The sequence below is a fragment of the Pecten maximus genome, chromosome 7, assembly GCF_902652985.1.
Source record: "Pecten maximus chromosome 7, xPecMax1.1, whole genome shotgun sequence".
In the NCBI taxonomy this organism is placed as follows: domain Eukaryota; kingdom Metazoa; phylum Mollusca; class Bivalvia; order Pectinida; family Pectinidae; genus Pecten; species Pecten maximus.
This window is the reverse complement of record NC_047021.1, coordinates 13,804,895-13,831,714: the sequence shown is the minus strand read 5'-3', so window position 1 is coordinate 13,831,714 and position 26,820 is coordinate 13,804,895. Positions and strand designations below refer to the sequence as shown.

General features: G+C 34.0%; 1 protein-coding gene across 4 annotated transcripts in view; it reads right to left on the bottom strand.

Moving 5' to 3' along the window:
- LOC117331677 (glutamate receptor-interacting protein 1-like) overlaps positions 1-22,332 on the bottom strand; it is a 42,341-nt gene extending 20,009 nt beyond the window's left edge. For 3 of the 4 annotated variants that reach the window (XR_004533624.1, XR_004533623.1, XM_033890508.1), the window contains exons 1-3: positions 22,186-22,332; positions 2,442-2,498; positions 753-824 (exon numbers count right to left, since the gene is read on the bottom strand). Coding sequence is in view for 2 of the 4 variants with exons in the window: in XM_033890508.1 (XP_033746399.1) it covers positions 753-824; positions 2,442-2,498; positions 22,186-22,234 (178 nt within the window). In the remaining 2 variants the exon portion in view is untranslated. Of the gene's footprint in view, positions 1-752; positions 825-2,441; positions 2,499-6,228; positions 7,148-22,185 lie in introns of those variants that run through there. The other variant, XM_033890509.1, reaches the window with a different exon arrangement.
- Positions 22,333-26,820: the final 4,488 nt, after the last annotated feature.

Below are 26,820 nucleotides of genomic sequence, written 5' to 3'. Positions count from 1 at the left end.
TAAAAGAAAATTTCAACATCTTATATTAGAATTTTTCCTAGTAGTCTGGTATTTTTACCATAAACCATTAAATATAGACAGATGTCATGAATACCCGGCATCTTCGACAAGCAATCTTGAAGGTAGGTCAAGGTTTTTGATTTAACAAACTTTTCAATCTATCAGTTCCAAGCCAAATTTCATGTCTAGCCATTACAGTTATCTGGAATGAATTATTTGAACTTCAAACACATTTTAATCACTAAAATAAGGTGTTCATTAAAATAATCTGAATACTTTCAATAACCATTTAGAAAATGTAAACAATTTCAGAAATCAACTCAATTTTCCCTGAAATGTGAATAACAAAAACATATGGTACGAAAACTTGTTTGCTTTTAGAGTCAAAATTCATTTTCTGAATTGTAAACATACATACTCTCTCATCAAAAGACTATTGTGAGCCCTGAAATCCGATAGCCCTTCATGTTGACAAATTACAGGTTTAAGATGAGTGGATGTGTGTGGGATGAAGAGAGATCTAGACTTGTTTCATCTACATGTAGTGTTCCTCAAGTAATTGTGATAGAATTATACGGACTAATGCCTGGTAATAATAATGCTATGGAAGTCCAGTGAAAATAGAGACAATAAAGGTTATTCCACTGGCCAGCAGTAAGCCCTAAACCCTGAGTCAGAGTGTATTTGTTGACCCCCGGGCTTATTACAGGATATATATGACACTTCTATAAGTTCAATGAAGTCATGGGTACCTGATATGATGAGTCCCAGTCCAAATCCATCTCTCTTCAGTAACTCAACTGTGGTCACACCATTGTTGTCATCTGGAATATCAGCAAAATAGTTAATCAGTAATGAGCAAGATGTCATGATCATGACATGCTGAAACCATTGGTAGGAATGTATGTCAATGGATTGGCAGAAAATACAGATTGATTCTCAAATTCCCCTATACAAACAATGTATTATATGTATGTAATTTCCATATCACATATATATTAGTATTCAACATGCACAGAACAATAACAACAGGAAATTCAAAGCTTTAACCTTCAGATTAACAAAAGGCCCAGAGGGCCTGTGATGCGCACCTCCATATAGCAATGAAAATGGAAAAACTCAGCACTCTACATGTACAATTTCTAAAGTAATTATATATTGCTATATTTCCCCTATTGGGCCCTGCCACTCAGGCTCAGGATGCCACATCCACATGTTCGTTTAATCAAAATTGGTTCCCCTTCACTCAAGGATGCTTCAGACCAAATATGGTCATACAGAAAAAGGATTTTTACCAATTTGGTACATATTTTCCCTATTTAGCCCCATCCTTCAGGTCCCTAGGGGGCCAAGCCCATCGTTTATACAAAATTGTTTCTCCTTCACCCAAGGATGCTCCACACCAAATTTGGTCGAAATCTGCTCAGTGGTTCACGACCAGTAGTGTAAATGAGAGTTGACAGACAAAGGAGGACACACCACAGCATAAGCTCAACAACTTCTTGAATTGTGCCCTGTGACCATCCTGAACTCACAATCTACGAATCTACAGCACCTGATCACCTAGTCACTTGTAATTGCCAGGAATAACAACAGCTAATGATTTTCATATTTAATGCATGTATACACATGAGTATTGCAAAGTGATACTTTTTTTTTTATATTTCCAAGCAACATATTTTAGACAAAGAACCCTCTGGTTTATTCTGTACATATAATTACACCATGACCATCAAACAGAACAATAACTTTTTACTTTAAGCTTTATCTTTGTATTAAATAAATTCACTCATTTCTGAATTGTAGATTATATCATGTTTTTCCCCTGTTATACTGATCCTAGGATTAATTTTGTCCTGGCTGTAGAACGAGTACAGTGTCTGGGACAATGGCCAATATGTGCTGTACAATTGGACTAATTTTGTCCCTCAGGTGGTTGTAATCTGGACTTTCTCCGGCCTGATTATGTGCTGACAGTTTTATCAGACCGCCCTGCCTTATCACCTGAGTATACCCTACAACATGGTTACTTTGTTAAGTATGAAGCCCCAGTCTACCTCCCGTTCCAACAGTCTCGTTCCAACAGTCTCGGGTCCCACTCTATCTCAAACATCAGAACAAAATCGGGCTCGTAAGGTATCAGGATTCCCGTCAAATGTCTATTATTATTTGCCGAATATTCTATGAATCAGAAAAAATCTTATATTTACCTAATACATCATGCCAAATTGTGCAAGGATGGTTTCAGAAGAGAATAGTTTACAAAGTAGACCACATCCCTTTTTGCATGGCCATCATGATAAGTCAATCATTGTTCTTATAAATATAAAAGAAGAATGGTTCACTTGAAGATAGTGCATAGAATTTTGATATTAAACTTAAAGTGAGGTACAGACCTCCAGCTGCTTATGCCAAGCCCTAGACAATACAATTGTACATACCATTCAGTTCACTTGCACTATGACCTCCATTTTCTGCAGCTCTGTACTTTACTTTCTCTGAAGAAAAAAACCACATACACAAAAGATTGTAATCAACCCAGAGTAGCTGTAGACATTCATACACTTTCTATGTGAAATCCTATTACATGTAATTCTTCATGTTTTATCATCATCTGGAATCTGATTAATCAACGTCAAATCAGTATCTTATCCAGTTATTTTGTTTAAATATTGTACATACATAGAATGTCATCTGATGAAATATGCATAAACTTGCATATATTCAAATGAATTCCACACATTTTTTACATTCCTCTTACCTATCATTTTGTTGGTAAACATATGTTATTTTAATGCATCACAGTAAATCCACATTTCAATTTTTTAACATTGCATGTGAACTCAGATTCAGTTCTTCTGCATCAGTAATAAGATATTTGATTGGAAGCACTTTGTTTTGGCAAGCATTAAGATAAATTTAATTACAAATAGAAGCAACATTAAAGACATTGCAATCATTTCTCACATATGTTTGGTAAGATGCTGAAAAATTATTCCGTGTAAAAACTGTAATCTGGATATATTTTCAAAGTTGCCTTGAATTGAAAGCGATGAGTCAATATGATTTCTGATACAAGGTAAAAACACATCCTATAGATTATATAAAAAGAATATTATGAGTTCTATATTTAGGCCAAGATCAGGACATTTGGCAGTAAACTGTTCAACCTAGAGCCAAAATGTCTGCTTTCTAAACAAGTTGCAAATAAATTTAAACAATCCAGATAATATAAAAAAAATAACCTAAATATAGAAATTAAATGATAAATAATCATTATCTATAATGAATAATCATGAAATTGCAACTTAATGACCTTGAAACATATACATGTACAGTAAACAATGTTTTGAAAAAAATTATAAACATTAAACATGATGATCATGATTTTGGAATATCTATAAGCATTGTGACCTTGAATTGAAACATTTATAAACATTGTTACCTTTGAATATGTATACTGTATATGTGACCTTGGAATATCTATAAACATCTTTATCTTGGAATAAATATAGATGTTGTGATCTTGGTACACTTACAAACTATCATGATATTAGATCATTTATAAACACTTAATTAACACATTAATAATTACCTTGAAATATGTACAGTAAACATGACCTTATATTAAAACATCTACAGTAAACATGACCTTAAAACAAGTGTACATGTACAGTAAACATGACCTTAAAACAAGTGTACATGTACAGTAAACATGACCTTAAAACAAGTGTACATGTACTGTAAACATGACCTTAAAACAAGTGTACATTGTACAGAAACCATAACCTTAAAACAAGTGTACATGTACTGTAAACATGACCTTAAAACAATTGTACATGTACAGTAAACATGACCTTAAAACAAGTGTGCATGTACAGTTAACATGACCTTATATTAAAACATCTACAGTAAACATGACCTTAAAACAAGTGTACATGTACAGTAAACATGACCTTAAAACAAGTGTACATGTACAGTAAACATGACCTTGAAACATGTGTACATGTACAGTAAACATGACTTTGAAACAAGTGTACATTGTACAGAAACCATAACCTTAAAACAAGTGTACATGTACTGTAAACATGACCTTAAAACAAGTGTACATTGTACAGTAAACATGACCTTGAAACAAGTGTACATGTACAGTAACCATGACCTTGAAACAAGTGTACAGTAAACATGACCTTGAAACATGTGTACATGTACAGTAAACATGACCTTAAAACAAGTGTACATGTACAGTAAACACGACCTTGAAACATGTGTACATGTACAGTAATTATAAACATGACCTCAAAACAAGTGTACATGTACAGTAAACACGACCTTGAAACATGTGTACATGTACAGTAAACATGACCTTGAAACATGTGTACATGTACAGTAAACATGACCTTGAAACATGTTTACATGTACAGTTAACATGACCTTAAACAGTTTACAGTACAGTAACATGACCTTGAAACATGTGTACATGTACAGTAAACATGACCTTAAACAAGTGTACATGTACAGTAAACATGACTCTAAAACAAGTGTACATGTACTGTAAACATGACCTTGAAACATGTGTACATGTACAGTAAACATGACCTTGAAACATGTGTACATGTACAGTAAACATGACCTTAAAACAAGTGTACATGTACAGTAAACATGACCTTGAAACATGTGTACATGTACAGTAAACATGACCTTAAAACAAGTGTACATGTACAGTAAACATGACCTTGAAACATGTGTACATGTACAGTAAACATGACCATAAAAAACAAGTGTACATGTACAGTAAACACGACCTTGAAACATGTTTACATATACAGTAAACATGACCTTGAAACATGTGTACATGAACAGTAAACATGACCTTAAAACAAGTGTACATGTACAGTAAACACGACCTTGAAACATGTTTACATATACAGTAAACATGACCTTGAAACAAGTGTACATGTACAGTAAACACGACCTTGAAACATGTGTACATGTACAGTAAACATGACCTTGAAACATGTGTACATGTACAGTAAACATGACCTTGAAACATGTTTACATGTACAGTTAACATGACCTTGAAACATGTTTACATGTACAGTAAACATGACCTTGAAACATGTGTACATGTACAGTTAACATGACCTTGAAACATGTACTGTAAACATGACCTTGAAACATGTGTACATGTACAGTAACCATGACCTTGAAACATGTACATGTACTGTAAACACAACCTTAAAACATGTACAGTAAACATGACCTAGAAACATGTACAGTAAACATGACCTAGAAACATGTACAGTAAACATGACCTTGAAACATGTACAGTAAACATGACCTTGAAACATGTACAGTAAACATGACCTTGAAACATGTACAGTAAACATAACCTTGAAACATGTACAGTAAACAATACAAACATGGCCTTGAAACATGTACAGTAAACATAACCTTGAAACATGTGCAGTAAACATGGCCTTGAAACATGTACAGTAAACATGACCTTGAAATTATTATTTATATGAAAAAAATATTATGAACTTAAAAGCTTTTATAAATATTCTCATAGAGATGATAGTGAAAGCAAAAACATCAGATTCTAGGGGAAATTTATAAACACCATGATGGCCTTAAATCTTCAAAAACAATACGGAGATCTAAAACATTTATAATGGTACATACACATGGGAAAAGTTAAGACCACATAAGGAAGCAAGTTGTTGTACATGTAATAGATATAGGTTACTACACTTCATGTATGTAGGGAGAGAAACAGTTAAATGCTGTGGCCATTATAGACAGGAGTCTTTATAGACAGGTGATGTGATACTAATAGACTGAGGTGGTTTTGAAATCTTGCCTATATATATATATATATATGACACTGACTACCACACATCCCCCAACTACCACCTCCAACACAAGTGTACAGTACCAAGTTAATCACAACAATATGTGTGTTACACGTGTACTCTATAAAGTACATGTACATGTATCAACCTTTATGACATCCCCCCCTTCTCTCTTAATCAACTACAAACTACACACTGTACTTCATATATAAGATGCCTGTGTGTTGTTATTCCTAACACATCATGATGTAGTGAAATATTTCTATGTCTCATCTAATGTACCCAGCACAATCTCTAATATCATCCGAGAAGGTACTTCACCCTATAACATGTATAAGATGTATATATATACATGGTGACATTTTACATTTACCTGAGTTGACACCATCCAACCATCTGACCACCTTAGACCTATCCATGTTTCCATCCAGGTGATTCACTGGCTGTAGTTATGTCTATATATCATACTAATTTCTCTGTATAGTATCCATACACGATGACACACCTATAATATCACACCTGTACAGAGACACACCTCCATAGCTGCTGTGATGGAATCTGCATGTAGCTTGCTAGCTAGGTACAGTGTTACAAGGATGTACAATGAATGAGTCCTGACGTCCAGTTATTGAAGGTCCATGCAGTTCACTGGCCAGATAATAACATGTATACAAAGTAGTATGTATTGTACCCTCCAGACAATTGTGTATTATATGTTTCTGGTTGACCACAGGGCACCTTGAGTTTTGTCCTTCATTGTCTGGTGGTGTTGGTATAACAAACACCCAACACTATAATCTATGCACATGAAAATGAATGGTGTTCAGTTTCTGTCCCACAACTGGTATTGTAATACCTTCTCACAGAAACACCCCAGATCAGGAAACAAGCTCCACTCTCATCTATCCTGATCTATGGGACCAGCAGGTCAGTCTGTCCTACAGATGCACACATATGGTGGTCTGCAGTGTCACAGACAATCAGTCCCAGCTGCTGAGTCCACAAACTGTGTTTATGGCTGAACGATTCCCGAGATGTGTATCTCTGTACTATAGACTGGGCTGTGAGGTCTGCTCATTAAAGTGAAACCAAAGGTGTCATGTTTCCTATCTAATTTATTTCACACCATTTACAGATTGGGCTCTGAAGTCACGTCTCAATTACAATGGGGTGACCATAAGGGACCATAACATACAATCATGTACATCTTTATTATTATGGCACAAATTATATTACAATGTGAAACCTTTCTAAATACAATTAAGTGATAACATTATTGTAGGTGAGACTACAACTTGGTGGATTCCTTTAAGTAATTATCAGAACAATGAATGAATACAAACTAGTGTTACAGTTCAAGGCTAAACCACCTGTTTCAGGTGGCATTAATTATACAGTGTTTGCTCACCTGGTCAGTATCAAGCCTGAGGAATAATGAAATCTGGTTAATTTTGAATAAATCAGCATTTTTTACATCATTTATATAAATACATAGCTTTATCTCAGTTTCTGTGAGGATATTTCTTAATTGGTGGAGGGGGTGGGGGTGTTACTGTAACTATAGTTTAACAGCTTCCATACTTGGGTACATTAGGGTACATTATAGGGGTACAACAGAAAGGTGAAATAGAAGACAAAGATGAAATTAAAATTAATCACTGTAATTGCCCTACTTAAGTTAACATTTGGTATTTTTTCAATGTTTCAGCTATTTTTTCTTCTGTTCCATTTTAAGTTAAGGTTGATAAAATAGTTTGTCATTATATTCAATTAGGGTACTAACACAATAATGACAATGCTAGATACATCCTCCAAGTTCCCATCACCTTTGGTCATGATCAGCAGCCAATAAACATGGCATGCTCACCCATGCCAGCTAGTCGGGCTGCAGGATCATTCTGCTGCATCAAGTACAGTATGGTGATCCTACCTGGCATTCAACCAAACCCGGAGTTTCTTATCTACTTCACCAAGGCTGTGACATATAAATCAATTGTAAACAATGCGAGTATGTGAAAATGCAAAGGTTCTCTACTGCTGAAATATGTACATCACAACAAATTGATTATAAGAGTTCCATGTGTATAATTAATTTACTAAGAGTTACATTTGTCCATTAGTACTCACACTTTTAATTCATTACACAACATTGAGGACTATTAAACATTACTAAAGTATCGTTACTTGTTCTTTTTAATTAATGATTGATTGTGATGGGAGATTATATAATTATTTGACCAGCTGGTTAATTGGCTATAATCGATAAATGTGGAAATTAAATTTAAATGTAACATTAACACCAAATTTATTATAAATATCATATACTATATTCAGTACATGGGGAAAAAAATCATCCCCAATTTAGTGCTGATATAGGCTTATCAAGTCTTATTTTGTTTTTACTAGACAAGCAATTATAGACGGTCATTTATTTGTTTTTACTAGACAAGCAATTATAGACGGTCATTTATTTGAAGTAACTTGTAAGAATTGGTAGGCCATTATATGTCCCTTGGTCTTTTGGATATTGGGAAGGGAATTAAATTTTAAAAGATTTTTACACATTTGACCCCTATGACCTTGCAAGTAGGTTACTGGTTTACACATTTAAGAACTATTAACTTGCATGTAGATAAAGGTCATTAATTCTTGATAGCCTCATTTCAGCATACGACTGGCCAAATGTCATGACTCTGGGTCTTGGTCTTTGAGAAGAACTTGTTTAGAGATTTTAACACCTGTAACCTTGAAAGTAAGTCAAAATCATTCATATGAACACACTTCATCCAAGCCTGCTACTGGCACAATATCATGACCCTTTAACTCTTTGTCAATGAGAAGGAGATGTGTCAAGGGTAAAGTTGATGCCAAGTTGGAACTAAGTATATAGTTATTGTTCAGAAGTAATTAACACATCAATATTTCTCTACAGGTATATAATTTTAGAAGATTTGACTTAGAATTTTCTCTTGGCAGACCTAATAAATGACCTTGAAAATTTGATAATTACAGCCAGGCTACAAGTCACATTTGATTTACATGATAAGTATTTGGCAGTGATCTCAGTCTAGACGTAATCAGTATCCTTATATAATTTGAGGTGATCCTATGGTTAAAGCTTTATAATCTACATCTTAGGCAAATGGTTTGTATAAAACAGCTACTGAAGTCTGAGAAAGAGTCAGCATCTTTATACATCCAACAGTAGACCACTTCACTCAGCAAAGGTCAATATACCACTAAAAGATAAATATAAAACAACTATCAACTCAAAAAAATTTGTAATACCAATAATATACAGGGCTTTACTGACAGGTTAGAAACTTGGCTTCAGGACCTTATTCATATACCTGATATGTAATGTGAGATTATGCAGATTCTCACAGAAAATGAATTTCACATTACTTTTGATCATTATACATCTAAGTGCATTTATTAGTGTCTTAAACAAAACATCAGCACACTATATGTATTGCCATTTAAACCGATAAAACATTGTTAAAAGTTCATTTTATGTAAAAAAAAAATGTTTTCTACATCAGTTTCAAAGACACCAATTGCAATTTCACATTATCTTGTGTATATTTTGAAAAGGTATCTTGAATGCTGATTGCTGAATTGATTAAATTTTTTGCCAGTTCAAGATAAAATTCTGAATCCTGTTGATCACAGGTTAGATCAGAGCAAACTCTCTCAGCACGTCAGCAAGGGTTAGCTGAGTGCAAGAATAATAACTACATGCAATTTTAATTTTTCTAGTCTAACTCTGGATGAGTTATCAAAGATAGAATTAATTAAAAACAAATATTTAATTTTCTTTAAAGATATACTTTTAAGCCTTTCTTTCTTACTAACAGCCTTATAGCTTGCTTGCACTGACATAACTTATAATTATATGCAGAAATTGATTGGCCATTAAGTACATCTACATGTATACATTGTACATATAGTCGTACTCCTGACAAATAGTGGGTACCCATTTCAGGGGTTTTTTCTTTTTGGAGACAATATTTGGCCGATGAATTAAATTATAGTTAAATACAAATTACAGAAAAATTTCATCCCATTTCGAATATTTTTTCACAAAAAGGCCATCCAGATATAAAAAAAAACTAGCATTTACTACAGGCATCTGGTAAGCATTTACAGAAACAATATTAGCCCCCCACTCTACTAGATATCAAAAAGGTGTGACACTTGAAAAGTCTGGAAGTGAGGGTGAGCTTCGATTCGAGTTAAATTTGATGAAGACATCAAACATGCACATAATTTCGAATCGTACCTTATGGTATAGAATTCTTCAATATCAAAGCCTACTTCCGTTCCAGTCAATGCATAATTGGCAAAGCTCGGCCGCTTTTGGTCCATTTTCATCTTTGAATCATTGTCACACAACAAAATGACAACATGTGTTGATATTGAAGGTATTCTCAACCAAGGTACATTACTGAAGTATGTACGTATACACATTAGATATTTTAGTCGGATTTAACTGAAATTCAAAGTGAATCGAAGCTCACCCCCATTTTGGACTTTTTGAGTGTTACACCTTGTTGATAAAGTAGTGTAGGGGGCTAATGTTATTTTTTCTGTAAATACTAAATCAGATGCAGAAGCCTGGGCATTTACATAGAAAAATTTGCTCAGCAATTTGAAGAACTTTGGTTGGTTTGTATCCTGCTGATAACACTGCTGTTTACATCTAACCCAACATTATATCAACCATCTCCAGTTATTATTGATATAACTTGTGACAAAGTAAGCAAAATATTTACTGTCATATATAAACCAAATGACAGGATGGTATTTATACTGTAAAATACCTATTTGTTACGTATGTAAATGTAGTCTATATACCAGCTGCAGTAATGACATACATTATTATATGTAGATATATAGTTGACTGTTGTATGCTGTATTTGACCAAATAAACCAGAGTTAAGTGTGCTCACAAAAGGGACATGTTTAATACATACCATTTTCAGGGATTATAATTTTCTAATAATTGTGAAATCTGGGTTGGTCTTCTATCTAGAAATATTGTTTCTATATATGTCACTCTCACAACAGTTATCAGACTGTATCTGATATCAGCAATTTACATGGCCGCATTAAAGCAACATTTTCATGGACTTTAAGTAAGTGCACTGGATTCCTCTTTACCAGAAAAAAGGTGTTCATGAGCTGCCAGAGCACACTTATTGACAGATTCACTCAATTATTAGGTTTAATATGGTAAACTGTATATTATGTAAAAGTGGCAATCATAAGATATAGGTGTATCATATGCATAATGAAAAGTAAATCTTGGTTAAAAATCAATTTAAAATTATCATAAGAAACAGAAATCTATATCAAACTAGGCCATCTCTTTGTACATAAATTCCGAGTCTGAATTTAAGCATCCCACAGACATATACGGTACACTTCTTCTCCTTTGACATTAGGTTTACTGTGAATGTTAAAAACAGATATCAGCTGATCATTTGTATTCTGTCTACAACATCCTAAGTTTGTTGGAACATGCGCCTGACTGAGATAAAAATCTCTCCAGACAGGGTCTGTCGGATTTAGTGGGGTAGCTCGTACACTGGTAGGAGACAGTAAACAACATACGTATACAGTATTACACAACTTACATAGTTAAAGATTACCTAGCTATAGGTGGAATTAAGGCATTGGACCACGCTAACAGGTTTTCACCAAATGTGTTTTATTATCTTGGACTATAAATGCTTTAACAGAAATGTTTTGTTTTTGTTTTCAGACAAAAATGGTAGACATAAGCAGTGAGGCTGCTGGAACATTGGTTGAGGAATCGTGTAAGACATTTCTCCTTTTTTTCATGAGTGATGTAGGTGTAAAACTTGCGTGTTCTGGGTTTTTTTTCTTCTCTGTACAGACAAATTGTACATAATCAGCCAAATTTGAAATCATATTGGAATTCCGTTATGAATGTCAGCAATTTACTGCTTACAAATTACATTTGAACTACAATGTTATAGTTAGGATGGTGTTAAAACTACATTTTGATCATCACAATAAAGTTTGTGACTGCATGTTGACACGAGAATGGTTAAATTCTGAATTATAACAAGCCAGACACAGAAGATTACACTTTGACTCGGGAATGTTAACATTACAAACACTGTCAGTAACATGTTGGCAAAAAATAATTATGGACTAGATTGACCAACATTTCCACATCAACATATATACACATATAATTATATGGATGCTGACATTGTATATAGGTACTTCAGTTTTTTTCAGATGTTCTGCTTCATTAAAATGGATAATGGGCCAATTTTAGAAGGATGGTTTCAGTTTACAGAAGATGAAACAGAATTTGTGTTTTATACTGGAGTTAAAATATTCTGGTGTCTATAACATCAAACGTAACATACTCCATGGTCTATCTATAGATGGCGGACATCCAAGTGTCCAAAACATTTAAAGTGTCTGGCTATATTACCACATATCATTCATATTCACATATTTTCATTGTGATCTCTGTATACTTTGCCCAAAACTATTCAATTCCTTTATATGAAAAGGTAACAAACGTTTATTGATTTGGACATGTTTTCATCCATATCAGATTCAGACTGACAGACTTCGATATATACATGTAATGCTATATTAATCCAACCCCTATAAAATCAATATGAAGCATACATGACATCAGTAATCAAAGTTCATGATAATTTTTTTTTTAATTGACACCAGGTAAATGGATAATGGTGATTCCATAATGAATCCATGCTTACAAATTTTCTTATGAAATTAAATTAAAATTTAAAGTTCAACATAAAAGCATGTACATTGTTATACATCAACCAGTTTAAATTTGCATAGGTATTCATCCAGCTTACAATTCGGTAAACATCACATTCCTTTTTGAAGAAGCTTATTAAGTATCAAAATTCTCTTGATTTAACTATCTGTATACCCACGAGGATGAGGAGACAGGACAAGGGGTCAGTAAGATCGGGAGAGAAGATGAGGATATGGGTAGAGTTATAAAGCTACAAAGTACAACACTAGGTCTTGAGGAGCGGTGTGTGGATTAAGGCTATAGAAGCTGTACAAAACAGATCTGGGAAGCAGTTTTGTGGTACTGTACATTTCACATCTCATGGTGTGGAACTGCTAGTTTCCGACAGGCTGTGTGTAGTAATTAGCCTTCATCTCTGCCCTCTCCCATGTACAGACACGAAGCTGGCCTGGCCCTTAGCTTCTTAATTAACTCATACCACCGAAGAATACTGCATTGTTTCAATTAGACCAAATATTGTGTTTTTGTTTCCAGGTGTACTGGTTAACAACGTTTGTGCACTGTGTATATGTACATACCTTGTCATTACAAATACATCCTAAACGTCACCATCAGGAGCTCATCTGGTGAAGACGATTACGAGATGAATAAGTCGACATAGATAAACAAGTTACAGTGATTAACATTCTATGCATATACATGTATATGTATACCTATATATATATGCAATTATGCATCACATGATTATATTATTATAAACTTATATCACCTTCTTATGATAATCTATTTATAATTACTGTGTCATTTTGTTTTTATAAACATCAAATGTAAACCAGAAGGATATATCTAAACTGTAAAACTCCTAGATCCAGACCTATATTACCCACAGATCTGTAGTATATCTGTAACCATGTGTACATAATGTACAATACAAAAGCGGTTTTGTAATACAGACAATCAGATAAGTGATACTTATCCTACCAAAATGTCCGAACATTTTTTTATTCATTTCTGGAATACAGTAATCCTTTTCAAACTTTCAATACTATGGTATTTAGTAATGTTTCCTCACCAACTGGTTACAGTAAACACAGCCATTTTCAAATGGGTACCAATTAGATAGGAATGTATCCTGTTTGTGATCACTGCTGATCATGAATGGACCTCAATGTAAGTAACAATCTCCTTGAGACAAGGATTTCCATTTAAGCTTTCCCCGTGCCATATGCCTTTAAAATTTAGTTTAGACTGCTGGCTATATACCAATCCAAGTTTTTGCAAAGAACTGCCCAGCAAGCGAACTGCCCAGCAAGCTTACCGCCCCTTGTCTGAAGTAATTGGACATTTCAAAGAATCAAAATTATAAACCCAATTTTCTTGAATTGATTATTTTAACATTCTTGAGACAGCTCAAGTCTAACTTGCTATTTACAACTGCTCAAAATTGCTCTTCATTTCACACATATTGAATTACTACAAGTACAATGTTGTTGTTGTTTTCTTTTAATCATGTATACGCAATATGATCTAGTATAGGGTAATTAATCATTGTTTCCAGAAACACAAATGAATGAAATTATAGGTTCACTTTAATTTACACACTGTCATGTCATCACTACAACATTAAAGAAACAGTGTATCACAATAATTAACCACTAATCATGTCTAAAGTGGTATGAAAGTAGTGTAAGAATTCACCAGCACATCAATTCATGTACATTCATGGCTAATTAACATCTGACAAATGCCTTTCTAAATAGACAGAAAATTTGGGGAGGTTTATTGTGAAAAGCTTTCAAACAGCATACAATACCAGCACAAATTGGTGTGTGATGGTCTGAAAACATGACTCAAGTTCTTTGTTATCCTCTCCGTAACACTTATACGGAGACATGACCTAACTGATATGAAGATTTTTGAAGATGATCACATGATACAGTCCTTAAGATTACACTCTTGGGGTTTTACTTTACATAGATAGGACAGCAAAGACCATTAGCTGTCATGTTTTACAACTTTCCCAGCTGTCTGATGTGTGCGGCCTGGTTGTCCATTCATGAGTTCAAGCGTTAATAAAATATAAGCTACACATATAGGATGGTAAAGCAATTACAATGTTTTGCATTTTTAGCCTCTAAAATTTGATACCAGCAACATTCTCAACACTACTGTCAAAAACAACATACCAAATCAAAATTTACTGTAAAGAAAACAAAAAAATATGTTCATGCCCCGGCCGGCCCCTTCCCACTGAATCAACTTAACAAAGGATCACATTATTGTCATGTACAGGCCTAGGGTGAAAGCGGTCACTCACTTTCTTACCAAATCAAGACAAATATCTTACAAATGGATCTAGAGTGTAAATATTAAAATTGTGTGTTGAGATCTGAATCAAATCAAAACACCTCCAAACAAAAGCCAAGGTGTGACAGACACTGCCGGCTGCGACAGACGCTGGCGTGCTTTATAACACAGGTAGCATTCATAATACAATATACCTAATCAGCTTGAAATGAAATCTATCCTATTATCACCATGTGACACCAGACACATGCCAAATTTCAATAAAGCGCCAATGATATAGAATACTAATCATATCCAGGAAAGCAGGAGGCAATGGAATTAAATGAAAAATAAATCAGAAATATTCCAAACAGTACTACATCGTACAGTTAATAATAGAATTCACTATGTTGGATCAATCACCCGTACAGCACATTAGGTCTTTGCTGTTTCTATAGCGATATCCAATATAATAAATCGTAGAAGTGGGAAATCAAATCGCATTAGTTTAGCTTCACCATCACAGTAGCCATGACAACAAAGCTGAATGGATTTCATTTAAATCAGCAGATGAGTTTTAGCTAATACATTGACCATAAAAACTAACATGTCTACATGTTTAACAAGTGTACTGCAAGACAGTGCAACAATGCAAACCCATCTCATGCCAAAAAGATATGCATATTTAATCTATATTAGTATATTATCAGTTAATTTATATAATATTGAAATAAAAGCTTAAGATTAATATAACTGTCTGATCAAAATGGCAGTGCGAAAATATACGTAGAAAAAGTCTGAATTCCTTATGTGATCGATATAAAAACCTACAAAGAAAGAATTTATTTTTTAATTAGATGCAATAAAATTAAGTTTTGCTAAAACAGTCCAATCAAAATGCCGTTCTTGGAAACACAACTACATATCATGATTATAAGCTCTAAAGTTTCTAAAATGATCACTTGAAAAATGTTGATATCCAAACAAACAAAAAAAAACACTGAAATAAACAAAGGGCAATAATTATATATAACTTTTGCAAAAATAGTTGAAGCAAAATGCTGTTCAAGGAAACACAAGTATAGAGTATATACTAAGTTTTAAAGAGATTGGTTGAAAATCACACATCTCCAGACAAACAAACATCTACATCTGGTAGATATGGACAGACAAAGCCACATCAAAATACTCAAATTTAGATGAGTGTAGAAAAAAAAGGAAGTTCAATTTAAGATGCCATGTTACCAGCTACATTCACCAAATTTGTGTTGGGTGTAAGTTATAACATCAAATGTCATTATCAATCTCATATTTTTTTTTTAACAATAGGTGATGGCTTCACAAAGGATTGATGACAGGAAGATATAACATCTCAATAAATCTTTTAAGTGCTGATGTATATAGTGATAGTTAGAAATAAATTGATTAATAATAATACTCTCTTGATTACCTTTGAACACATAAATGATGACACTTTGTAGGTTTATATCTAGGACTTATAATGTATGTGACAAGTAAGGCCATGCAGACATACAATCTAAACTGTTATATAAATAGATAATTAATTAGCACAAAAAGGTGGTACCGTACTCAACAAGGAAATTGAGATATCAATCTCAATTTCATTTGGATCATATCAGCTCAGCAATATTAGTGCGATTATATTACTGGTAGTAATTACTTTATTAAGTATAGATGGACCTTGCCAATAACTAGAATTATGTGTTATGTAATCAATACATACGTAATAAGGGTTATATCAATATCTTATTTTATCGGATCTGTTTTCATTGTTATGTCAAGTTATCATCAATCTGAAATGGTTTCATGATTCAAATGAGTACATTTTCGTTAAATGTAATTCCGACTTTAAATTTTGTATCATCCAACTCCTCCCACTAGTCAATTTCCCAAAAACTCAAGAAAAATAATTAAGCATTTATAGCATTTTAATATCAGTCAATAAATGTTTATATCGATCTAAGAAAAACTATTGATCTCATACTTCATCCCCAGTCAATATTTCTTCTCATATAATTAGGTTAATATAACCATGTATCAATCATATAATTCTATACATGTATTTGTATAATACAGACTTTTATATTTTCCAATATTAATATTGACCACGTTAGTTTTAGTTTGGAGAATGCTTTTCTACTGAGTATCTTTCCCTTTTTTTTTTAGAAATAAAATTTGTTAACCAACATCGCTATATCTATAAAGGTTATAAATTCCTTGCATTGTGAATGTGACCCAAAATATCATTTTACTGTCATGCTTGTGGCTACAAACTTACAATATTTCATGTATGAAGAAGACATGCCCCGATAATCAATGACACATTACGAAATTCAAACATTACATCATAATTCATTATATTGTCTGGAATAGCTACACAGCACAAATGTGTGTATCTGTGTAAAGTATATGCTTTAAGTTGATACACCAGAGACCATCATGGCGAAGGAACTTCCAACTCTTACCAATACCATACAACCAATAACACTGAATGCAATTATATGTATGGCAGTAATCTGAATTGGTCAATAAAGACCAGAGAAATGGGAGTTTAATGACAGGCTGAGGGAGACACAGATCACAGCTGTGTAAATTAAGGCTCAACTAATACCAGTCCCCAGACAGACATACACACTACATCATATAACTATACACACTAAATGAAACATGCTGGCCTTTCTACAATTTCTCTGGAATTTTAATATTTTCATTAGATGGTTAGGCCAATTCTCATCCTTGCTACAGCCTGTATACACATCAGTAGAGTTTTAATTACATGTGCATTAAGTAGTTAATTAATATAAACTACAGCTGTACAGACATGTACACAGATAGGGAATACATGAAAATGTTTCTTTTTTTTCTTCTTTCCACATTAAGATATACATGTATCAACAAATCTCCCTGAGGCCTTTGGTCCACCACTTTTAATATATAAATAATGTATCATAAACTTGTTATTGCTTCACGAAATCTTGTTAAAAACAACCTAGTCCTACCATTTACATCAATAAAATATAATATGATATTTCATAAGAATAGTGTACAGTATTTATTCTGTAATATATGCCAGGGGGGGGGGGGTCAACTTAACAACTCAAAGTAGGAAGTGGGAATGGGCTAGCAGCGCTTTACTGCATGATATTGAGTAACTAGCATTTGTACAAGGATTGGCTAATTGTAATACTAAGTCCTGGGCCCATTGTTTATTGAGAAGATAGAAGTTTAATGTAATGATTTTGGCCTATTTGATCCCTATGGCCTTGAATCATGATCATTTATTTGAACAAACTTAGTTGTTAATTGTTTATAAAGGTAGAAGTTGCCGCTGGACAGACAGGCAGATGAACCGACCGTCAGATGACAGACGCCTATACCACAGCATAAGCTCATGATCACTTGTCCATTGGGCAGGGGAGCTAATAATACAGTTGTCATAATTTACGAGTGAAAAAGCTCCTTTTTAAGGAAAGTGCAGATATATAGCATCACTGTGCTTCTGCTGCAACATATATATCATGTAGTAAGACTTGCAGGAGGAGTCTGATAGAGGTGAAGGTCGGGCTTATCTAAGTTTTCATTCTTGGGGTTATATATAATGTACTGTATTATAAGTCACAATCAGAAGCCCAATGCTGTTTGCTACTAAGCAACAGTCTGATGGTATGAACTAAGGAGATTAAAGATTAAAATTACATGGCAGAATTCCTTCTGATATGTGCCTTCCCACATCTCGTCTTAGACTTACTTTATTGATATATATGAAGACAATTTAAGTGCATATATATAGGATACAGAAACTTGTACAGACTAGTCAACTGATCAATGCTCATCCTGAGTTAAAGCTGGACCTAATCTAACTCTCAATTCGATTGGAACTCTTTGATGGTTACCAACTGCATTACTGTATTAAAGTTAAACAAGAATGTGCTCCAAAAATTACAAATTTGTAATTTTGTTATATGGTAAAACATAATACATGTATGTATTTGTACCTTTTTTCTTGCCCTTAATGCTGTACTTTTCAGGAAGCAAACTCGAAAATCAAAGATAACGTGAGATGTTTATATAGTAATCAAAATAAAATGTGTATGTTAAAGACGACCATACACATGTACATTTTTTTATGTAATATACGTATATACTCGATCTTCTTATATTGTTGGTTATGTACTGTATGTTTGTACTTTGTATTATGTATTGCCATCAAATTTTAATTACTTATGTAATCAATATTATGCAATATACAATTATTTGTAATATACAGTAGTTTATCACAACTGCACAGAATTACATTTGACATACAAGTTCTCTTTTTTTTTTAACAATTTCCTTCAATTTGGACTCAAGCCAAAATCACTAGATACATCCTCCTATGTAAAATCAATGTCCTGAGATCTAGACATTCCAACAAGCCACAGATGATATCTGACAGTTTTGAAATGAAGCACACATCTAGATCAATAATGGCTGTTCATTAGTTTTGTGGTGGAAGAAATCGAACTTTTGGAGCTTTTGGAAAACCTTCAGCTATATAACATGCAAATTGCAGAATAAGTAAGAAATTATTTTCATAATCTGTAAAAGGAAATCATTGATTAATCATTTGATTACAGTGTAAGATAAAGGTTTTCATGACCTTCAGCATTTATTTGATGTGCTCTATTTTTTGACTGAAGTGAATCTAAAATTCACCAATAATTGAAGATACTCTGTAAATTAAACTACTTAAACTATATGTCATGAGTTTGAACAAGTGACCTTCAACACTAGCTCTCATTCCTAATCTGTCAACTTAGAATGGTCCCTAATGAGGTCTAGCCTGTAGCTAAAAATGAAACGCTTCAATATGATCTAAAACAAAGGGCCAAGTTTTGTTTTATTTTGTTTACCATCCTATTAACAGCCAGGGTGATGATCATTTAAGGGCGTGCCTCAGCCCTGGTTTTGGAGGTGGAGGAAAGTCGGAGTATACCCGGAGAAAAACCACCGACCTTCAGTCATGCAGTACCAGGCAACTGCCCCATGTGGGTTTCGAACTTGCCACCCAGAGGTGGAGGGCTAATGATAAAGTGTTGAGACACCTTAACCACTCGCCACTGCAGCCCCTAAAAGAGCCAAGAGGAAAGGTTTGGCTGTTTGGTCTGCATATATATCATTATATCATTGTAAAGTCTTGTTAAATTCAATTAGTTGACTCGCTTCTCCACTTTTTGATCTGATATATAAATGCCATATCAACTTCACCTGAATTTCTACAGTTTTGGAAACTTTAATTAGATCCTCAAAATTTAAGAACAAATATCACCACCAAAGAATTGACCAGCTATAGGATCTTGAGAGGGTTCCTTCAAGCTTGGACGTAAAGAACCTAAGACATGGTTGTCTTCAGGGAAGTGATGAAGGGATTATAGTGTAAAAGTGGAGAGCTTATATTATCTATATGTGTGCTGCAGGCCAAAGGGATTTTCGGGGCTGATATTAATGGGCCTCATTTCAAATTGAAATAAGAAGATAAATTCAAAAATTTGCAGTAACCTCCTGAAAATATCTTTCCCAAACCACCAAAATGAGGCAAAAAGGCCCAAACTTTATAAAGCCTTGATATACTGGTAGTTAGGTCTCCGCATGATTATAATACTGAATGGTAGAATATTTTCCCTTTTAGCCTAATGACAGGATGTATGCTCGGACAGCAAGAGGTCACTAATTAAAGGACCAGAGCATGCGCAGGTAGGATAAATATTTTTCACTACTCCTTCAATACTAATTAATTATATAAGGTAATCCTCTTCCATGTATTTTTTGGGATAATTGGATCTATAGCTATAGGATTGGATACTGGTGCGTGGTACTGTACTGTTCTGATTCTTGTTTCTCAAAATGAGGATATGTACTCATTTTTAAAATATATACCGGTACATATATATCCTTATTGATATTTACAAGAATCAAAACATTAAAATCTGACATAAAGCATATACTGACAAAAACTGTTATTTCATTCAATAAATGTTTCAAACACTTCCCAAAATGGTGTAGCAACTTCACTGCCACTTTGATGCAAACATATCGAACCTATATATAGCTTTACTCATAGTTTCGTATCCAAATGTTTCATTTTAGTTGTGCATTGAAATGTAAAATCAGAAATCAATAAGTGACTTAAGATTTTAATCACTTTTTGATTGCCTATCTTATGTTGTCGTAGCAAAAATTTATATAATTAACTTAACATGAAAAATATGAAAATACTGTACAGCAGTGAATTCGAAGAGTCAAAACAAAAGTGGCTCCCGTGATGGTCGGTGGAAACATAAAATAGAGGTGCCAGTTTGTTTGCTTACAGCGTTTTCCCCATTATTAACAATTGTTACAATATAGCTTGACATTCTAGTGCTTCCCATGATGAAAATTGTTCTAATTTGGCATTTGAAAATAAAGGTAAAGGATGAGTTTTCTTATGAAATGGACCAGCTGTTTTATACTCTTATCAAATTATCACGAGCGACTGATATTGAAGTAAGCAAGTAAAATGACACCATATACATGTCCTAGCTATATATAGATAATAAATGAAAATGGAGATTTTACTGATTTTACTATCAGTATCGTTTCATTGGTATTGGTATACATATGTATTGCAATTGTCATGGTATATTTTTCCTGGATGATTAGTTCGAATTATCAACTGTATTTAATTCTACTGATTTCTTTCAACAGTGAAGTGATCATGATAGACCGGACTCATAACTCTAGAATTAATGTATGTTGACAGATGGCTTTTTTAATCACAGCATTCAACATTGCTTTCAGCCTGTCAGTGAAAATATATTGGAGTCCGATCATGACTGATGCATATCATACCTGTAGTTACATAACTTACATTATTACTTTACCAAAATCATTTGAAGCAATACGATAGACTGTATATATTGTCGAAGAGTTACACGTGTTGCAGAGTTACCTGTCCCAAACAACTGATGTGCATGTAAATAAGGACCTCCGTAAGTTTAAAACTCAATATGTAAATCTATTAACTGCGTAAACTGTGTCAAATTAATAAAAACAATAAATATGTCTTAGAAGACATTGGCATATCCCTTCAAACATGCTTCTTAATAGCGTCTACAACAGAAGATCGGTGTAATCACATAAGTTCAGAACACCCGCCATCTTTTCAAATGATCAACAACACAAGACTTGCAATCTTGAACAAATTGTGTGCAAAGTAAACAAACTTACCAGGCTCATGAACGGAGCCCCTAAAGCAATCCGGGCGCCAACTAGGCATCCCTTCGTCTGCTCAACGAATTTCCTCGTCGTCAATATTCATCTTATTGCACAAATCACATTTCTTCAGCTGTTCAGCAGACTGAGCACCGGCATGACTTTCAACCAGTCTGACAGATGTCGCTCCGAAACTTTCCGAAATCGATGGAAAGACTCCGAGTTATCCCGAATGCTTCCTTCGCTGTGTTATGAGACTCGGGACGCTAGGTCTATCAACTGCCTGCCAGACTAACAGGTGCTGTGTGAGGCAGGAGATAGGCCTAAATCTAACATCTGCTCTCCCAACACCTTATATATTACTGTACAATTATCAAAATTCAATCACAGTATATAAATTTAGTCCAGTGAAATTATGTTCAATTCTATCCCTTTTATGCTTTCTTTGACAAAACGATTTTTTTCAGATAGATATAGATATTGTTTTTTAACTGCAATGAAAAAGAACTTAGATCGATCTAAGATGAGACAGAATTATAATTAAATTGATAGATGTAATATTGTATTGTAGGCCTAATATGTAGTGTGTTTAAATAAAATATTGTTCAAAATAAACGAATATAAGCCTACATGTATGGATGGGGAACTCTGTTAACAGGACATTCTCATCAATACTCCAGGGGTTACGGTCTCTTACCTCCCCATTTTTTTATTTCGCCGTCCGTCATGCTTTTCGCAAGTAAAGGCATTTAACGAAATAACGAAAATATCAAGTCCGCGACATAGCGTTAACAAGTAATATATAAAAGTAGCGACCTGATATATTTCCTTCTTCCCGCAAATCCTTGATATGTCATACCACCAAGTATTATAATTATGTATGAAATATGTCAAATCGCTAAACATCAACTCCATGTTTTCGTGATTTCATTTTACATTTCGTTCAGTCGCTACTAAACGACGTTATTAGCGGGACGCAATTAATATGGTGCATTTATTTACAACGGTCATACTTGTAGCTTCATTTCATACCGGTCATACATGTAGTATCATTGTATACCGGTCATACATGTAGTATATCATTGTATACCAGTCATACATGTAGTATCATTGTATACCGGTCATACATGTAGTATCATTGTATACCGGTCATACATGTAGTATCATTGTATACCGGTCATATATGTAGTATCATTTCATACCGGTCATACATGTAGTATCATTGTATACAGGTCATACATGTAGTATCAGTTTATACCGGTCATACATGTAGTATCATTGTATACCGGTCATACACGTAGTATCAGTTTATACCGGTAATACATGTAGTATCATTTTATACCGGTCATACATGTAGTATCAGTTTATACCGGTCATACATGTAGTATCATTGTATACCGGTCATACATGTAGTATCAGTTTATACCGGTCATACATGTAGTATCATTGTATACCGGTCATACATGTAGTATCATTGTATACCGGTCATACATGTAGTATCATTGTATACCGGTCATACATGTAGTATCAGTTTATACCGGTCATACATGTAGTATCATTGTATACCGGTCATACATGTAGTATCATTGTATACCGGTCATATATGTAGTATCAGTTTATACCCGTCATATATGTAGTATCATTGTATACCGGTCATACATGTAGTATCATTGTATACCGGTCATATATGTAGTATCATTGTATACCGGTCATACATGTAGTACCATTGTATACCAGTCATACATGTAGCATCATTGTATACCAGTCATACATGTAGTATCATTGATTACCGGTCATACATGTAGTATCAGTTTATACCGGTCATACATGTAGTATCATTGTATACCGGTCATACATGTAGTATCATTGTATACCGGTCATACATGTAGTATCAGTTTATACCGGTCATACATTTAGTATCATTGTATACCGGTCATACATGTAGTATCAGTTTATACCGGTCATACATGTAGTATCATTGTATACCGGTCATACATGTAGTATCAGTTTATACCGGTCATACATGTAGTATCATTGTATACCGGTCATACATGTAGTATCATTGTATACCGGTCATACATGCAGTATCAGTTTATACCGGTCATACATGTAGTATCATTGTATACCGGTCATACATGTAGTGTCAGTTTATACCGGTCATACATGTAGTATCATTGTATACCGGTCATACATGCAGTATCAGTTTATACCGGTCATACATGTAGTATCAGTTTATACCGGTCATACATGTAGTATCATTTCATAGCGGTCATACATGTAGTATCATTATATACCGGTCATACATGTAGTATCATTGTATACCGGTCATACATGTAGTATCAGTTTATACCGGTCATACATGTAGTATCATTGTATACCGGTCATACATGTATTTTCAGTGTATACCGGTCATACATGTAGTATCATTGTATACTGGTCATAAATGCAGTATCACTTTATACCGGTCATACATGTAGTATCAGTTTATACCAGTCATACATGTAGTATCATTGTATACCGGTCATACATGTAGTATCATTGTATACCGGTCATACATGTAGTATCATTGTATACTAGTCATACATGTAGTATCAGTTTATACAGGTCATACATGTAGTATCATTGTATACCGGTCATACATGTGGTATCAGTTTATACCGGTCATACATGTAGTATCAGTGTATACCGGTCATACATGTAGTATCAGTTTATACCGGTCATACATGTTGTATCAGTTTATACTGGTCATATATGTAGTATCATTTCATACCGGTCATACATGTAGTATCATTGTATACCGGTCATACATGCATTATCAGTTTATACCGGTCATACATGTAGTATCAGTTTATACCGGTCATACATGTAGTATCAGTTTATACCGGTCATACATGTAGTATCAGTTTATACCGGTCATACATGTAGTATCATTGTATACCGGTCATACATGTAGTATCATTGTATACCGGTCATACATGTGGTATCAGTTTATACCGGTCATACATGTAGTATCATTGTATACCGGTCATTCATGTAGTATCAGTTTATACTGGTCATACATGTAGTATCAGTTTATACCGGTCATACATGTAGTATCATTGTATACCGGTCATACATGTAGTATCATTGTATACCGGTCATACATGTAGTATCATTGTATACCGGTCATACATGTTGTATCATTGTATACCGGTCATACATGTAGTATCAGTTTATACCGGTCATACATATAGTATCAGTTCATACCGGTCATACATGTAGTATCAGTTTATACCGGTCATACATGTAGTATCAGTTTATACCGGTCATACATATAGTATCAGTTTATACCGGTCATACATATAGTATCAGTTTATACCGGTCATACATGTAGTATCATTGTATACCGGTCATACATGTAGTATCAGTTTATACCGGTCATACATATAGTATCAGTTCATACCGGTCATACATGTAGTATCAGTTTATACCGGTCATACATGTAGTATCATTGTATACCGGTCATACATGTAGTATCAGTTTATACCGGTCATACATGTAGTATCATTGTATACCGGTCATACATGCAGTATCAGTTTATACCGGTCATACATGTAGTATCATTGTATACCGGTCATACATGTAGTGTCAGTTTATACCGGTCATACATGTAGTATCATTGTATACCGGTCATACATGTAGTATCATTGTATACCGGTCATACATGTAGTATCATTGTATACCGGTCATACATGCAGTATCAGTTTATACCGGTCATACATGTAGTATCATTGTATACCGGTCATACATGTAGTGTCAGTTTATACCGGTCATACATGTAGTATCATTGTATACCGGTCATACATGCAGTATCAGTTTATACCGGTCATACATGTAGTATCAGTTTATACCGGTCATACATGTAGTATCATTTCATAGCGGTCATACATGTAGTATCATTATATACCGGTCATACATGTAGTATCATTGTATACCGGTCATACATGTAGTATCAGTTTATACCGGTCATACATGTAGTATCATTGTATACCGGTCATACATGTATTTTCAGTGTATACCGGTCATACATGTAGTATCATTGTATACTGGTCATAAATGCAGTATCACTTTATACCGGTCATACATGTAGTATCAGTCTATACCAGTCATACATGTAGTATCATTGTATACCGGTCATACATGTAGTATCATTGTATACCGGTCATACATGTAGTATCATTGTATACTAGTCATACATGTAGTATCAGTTTATACAGGTCATACATGTAGTATCATTGTATACCGGTCATACATGTGGTATCAGTTTATACCGGTCATACATGTAGTATCAGTGTATACCGGTCATACATGTAGTATCAGTTTATACCGGTCATACATGTTGTATCAGTTTATACTGGTCATATATGTAGTATCATTTCATACCGGTCATACATGTAGTATCATTGTATACCGGTCATACATGCATTATCAGTTTATACCGGTCATACATGTAGTATCAGTTTATACCGGTCATACATGTAGTATCAGTTTATACCGGTCATACATGTAGTATCAGTTTATACCGGTCATACATGTAGTATCATTGTATACCGGTCATACATGTAGTATCATTGTATACCGGTCATACATGTGGTATCAGTTTATACCGGT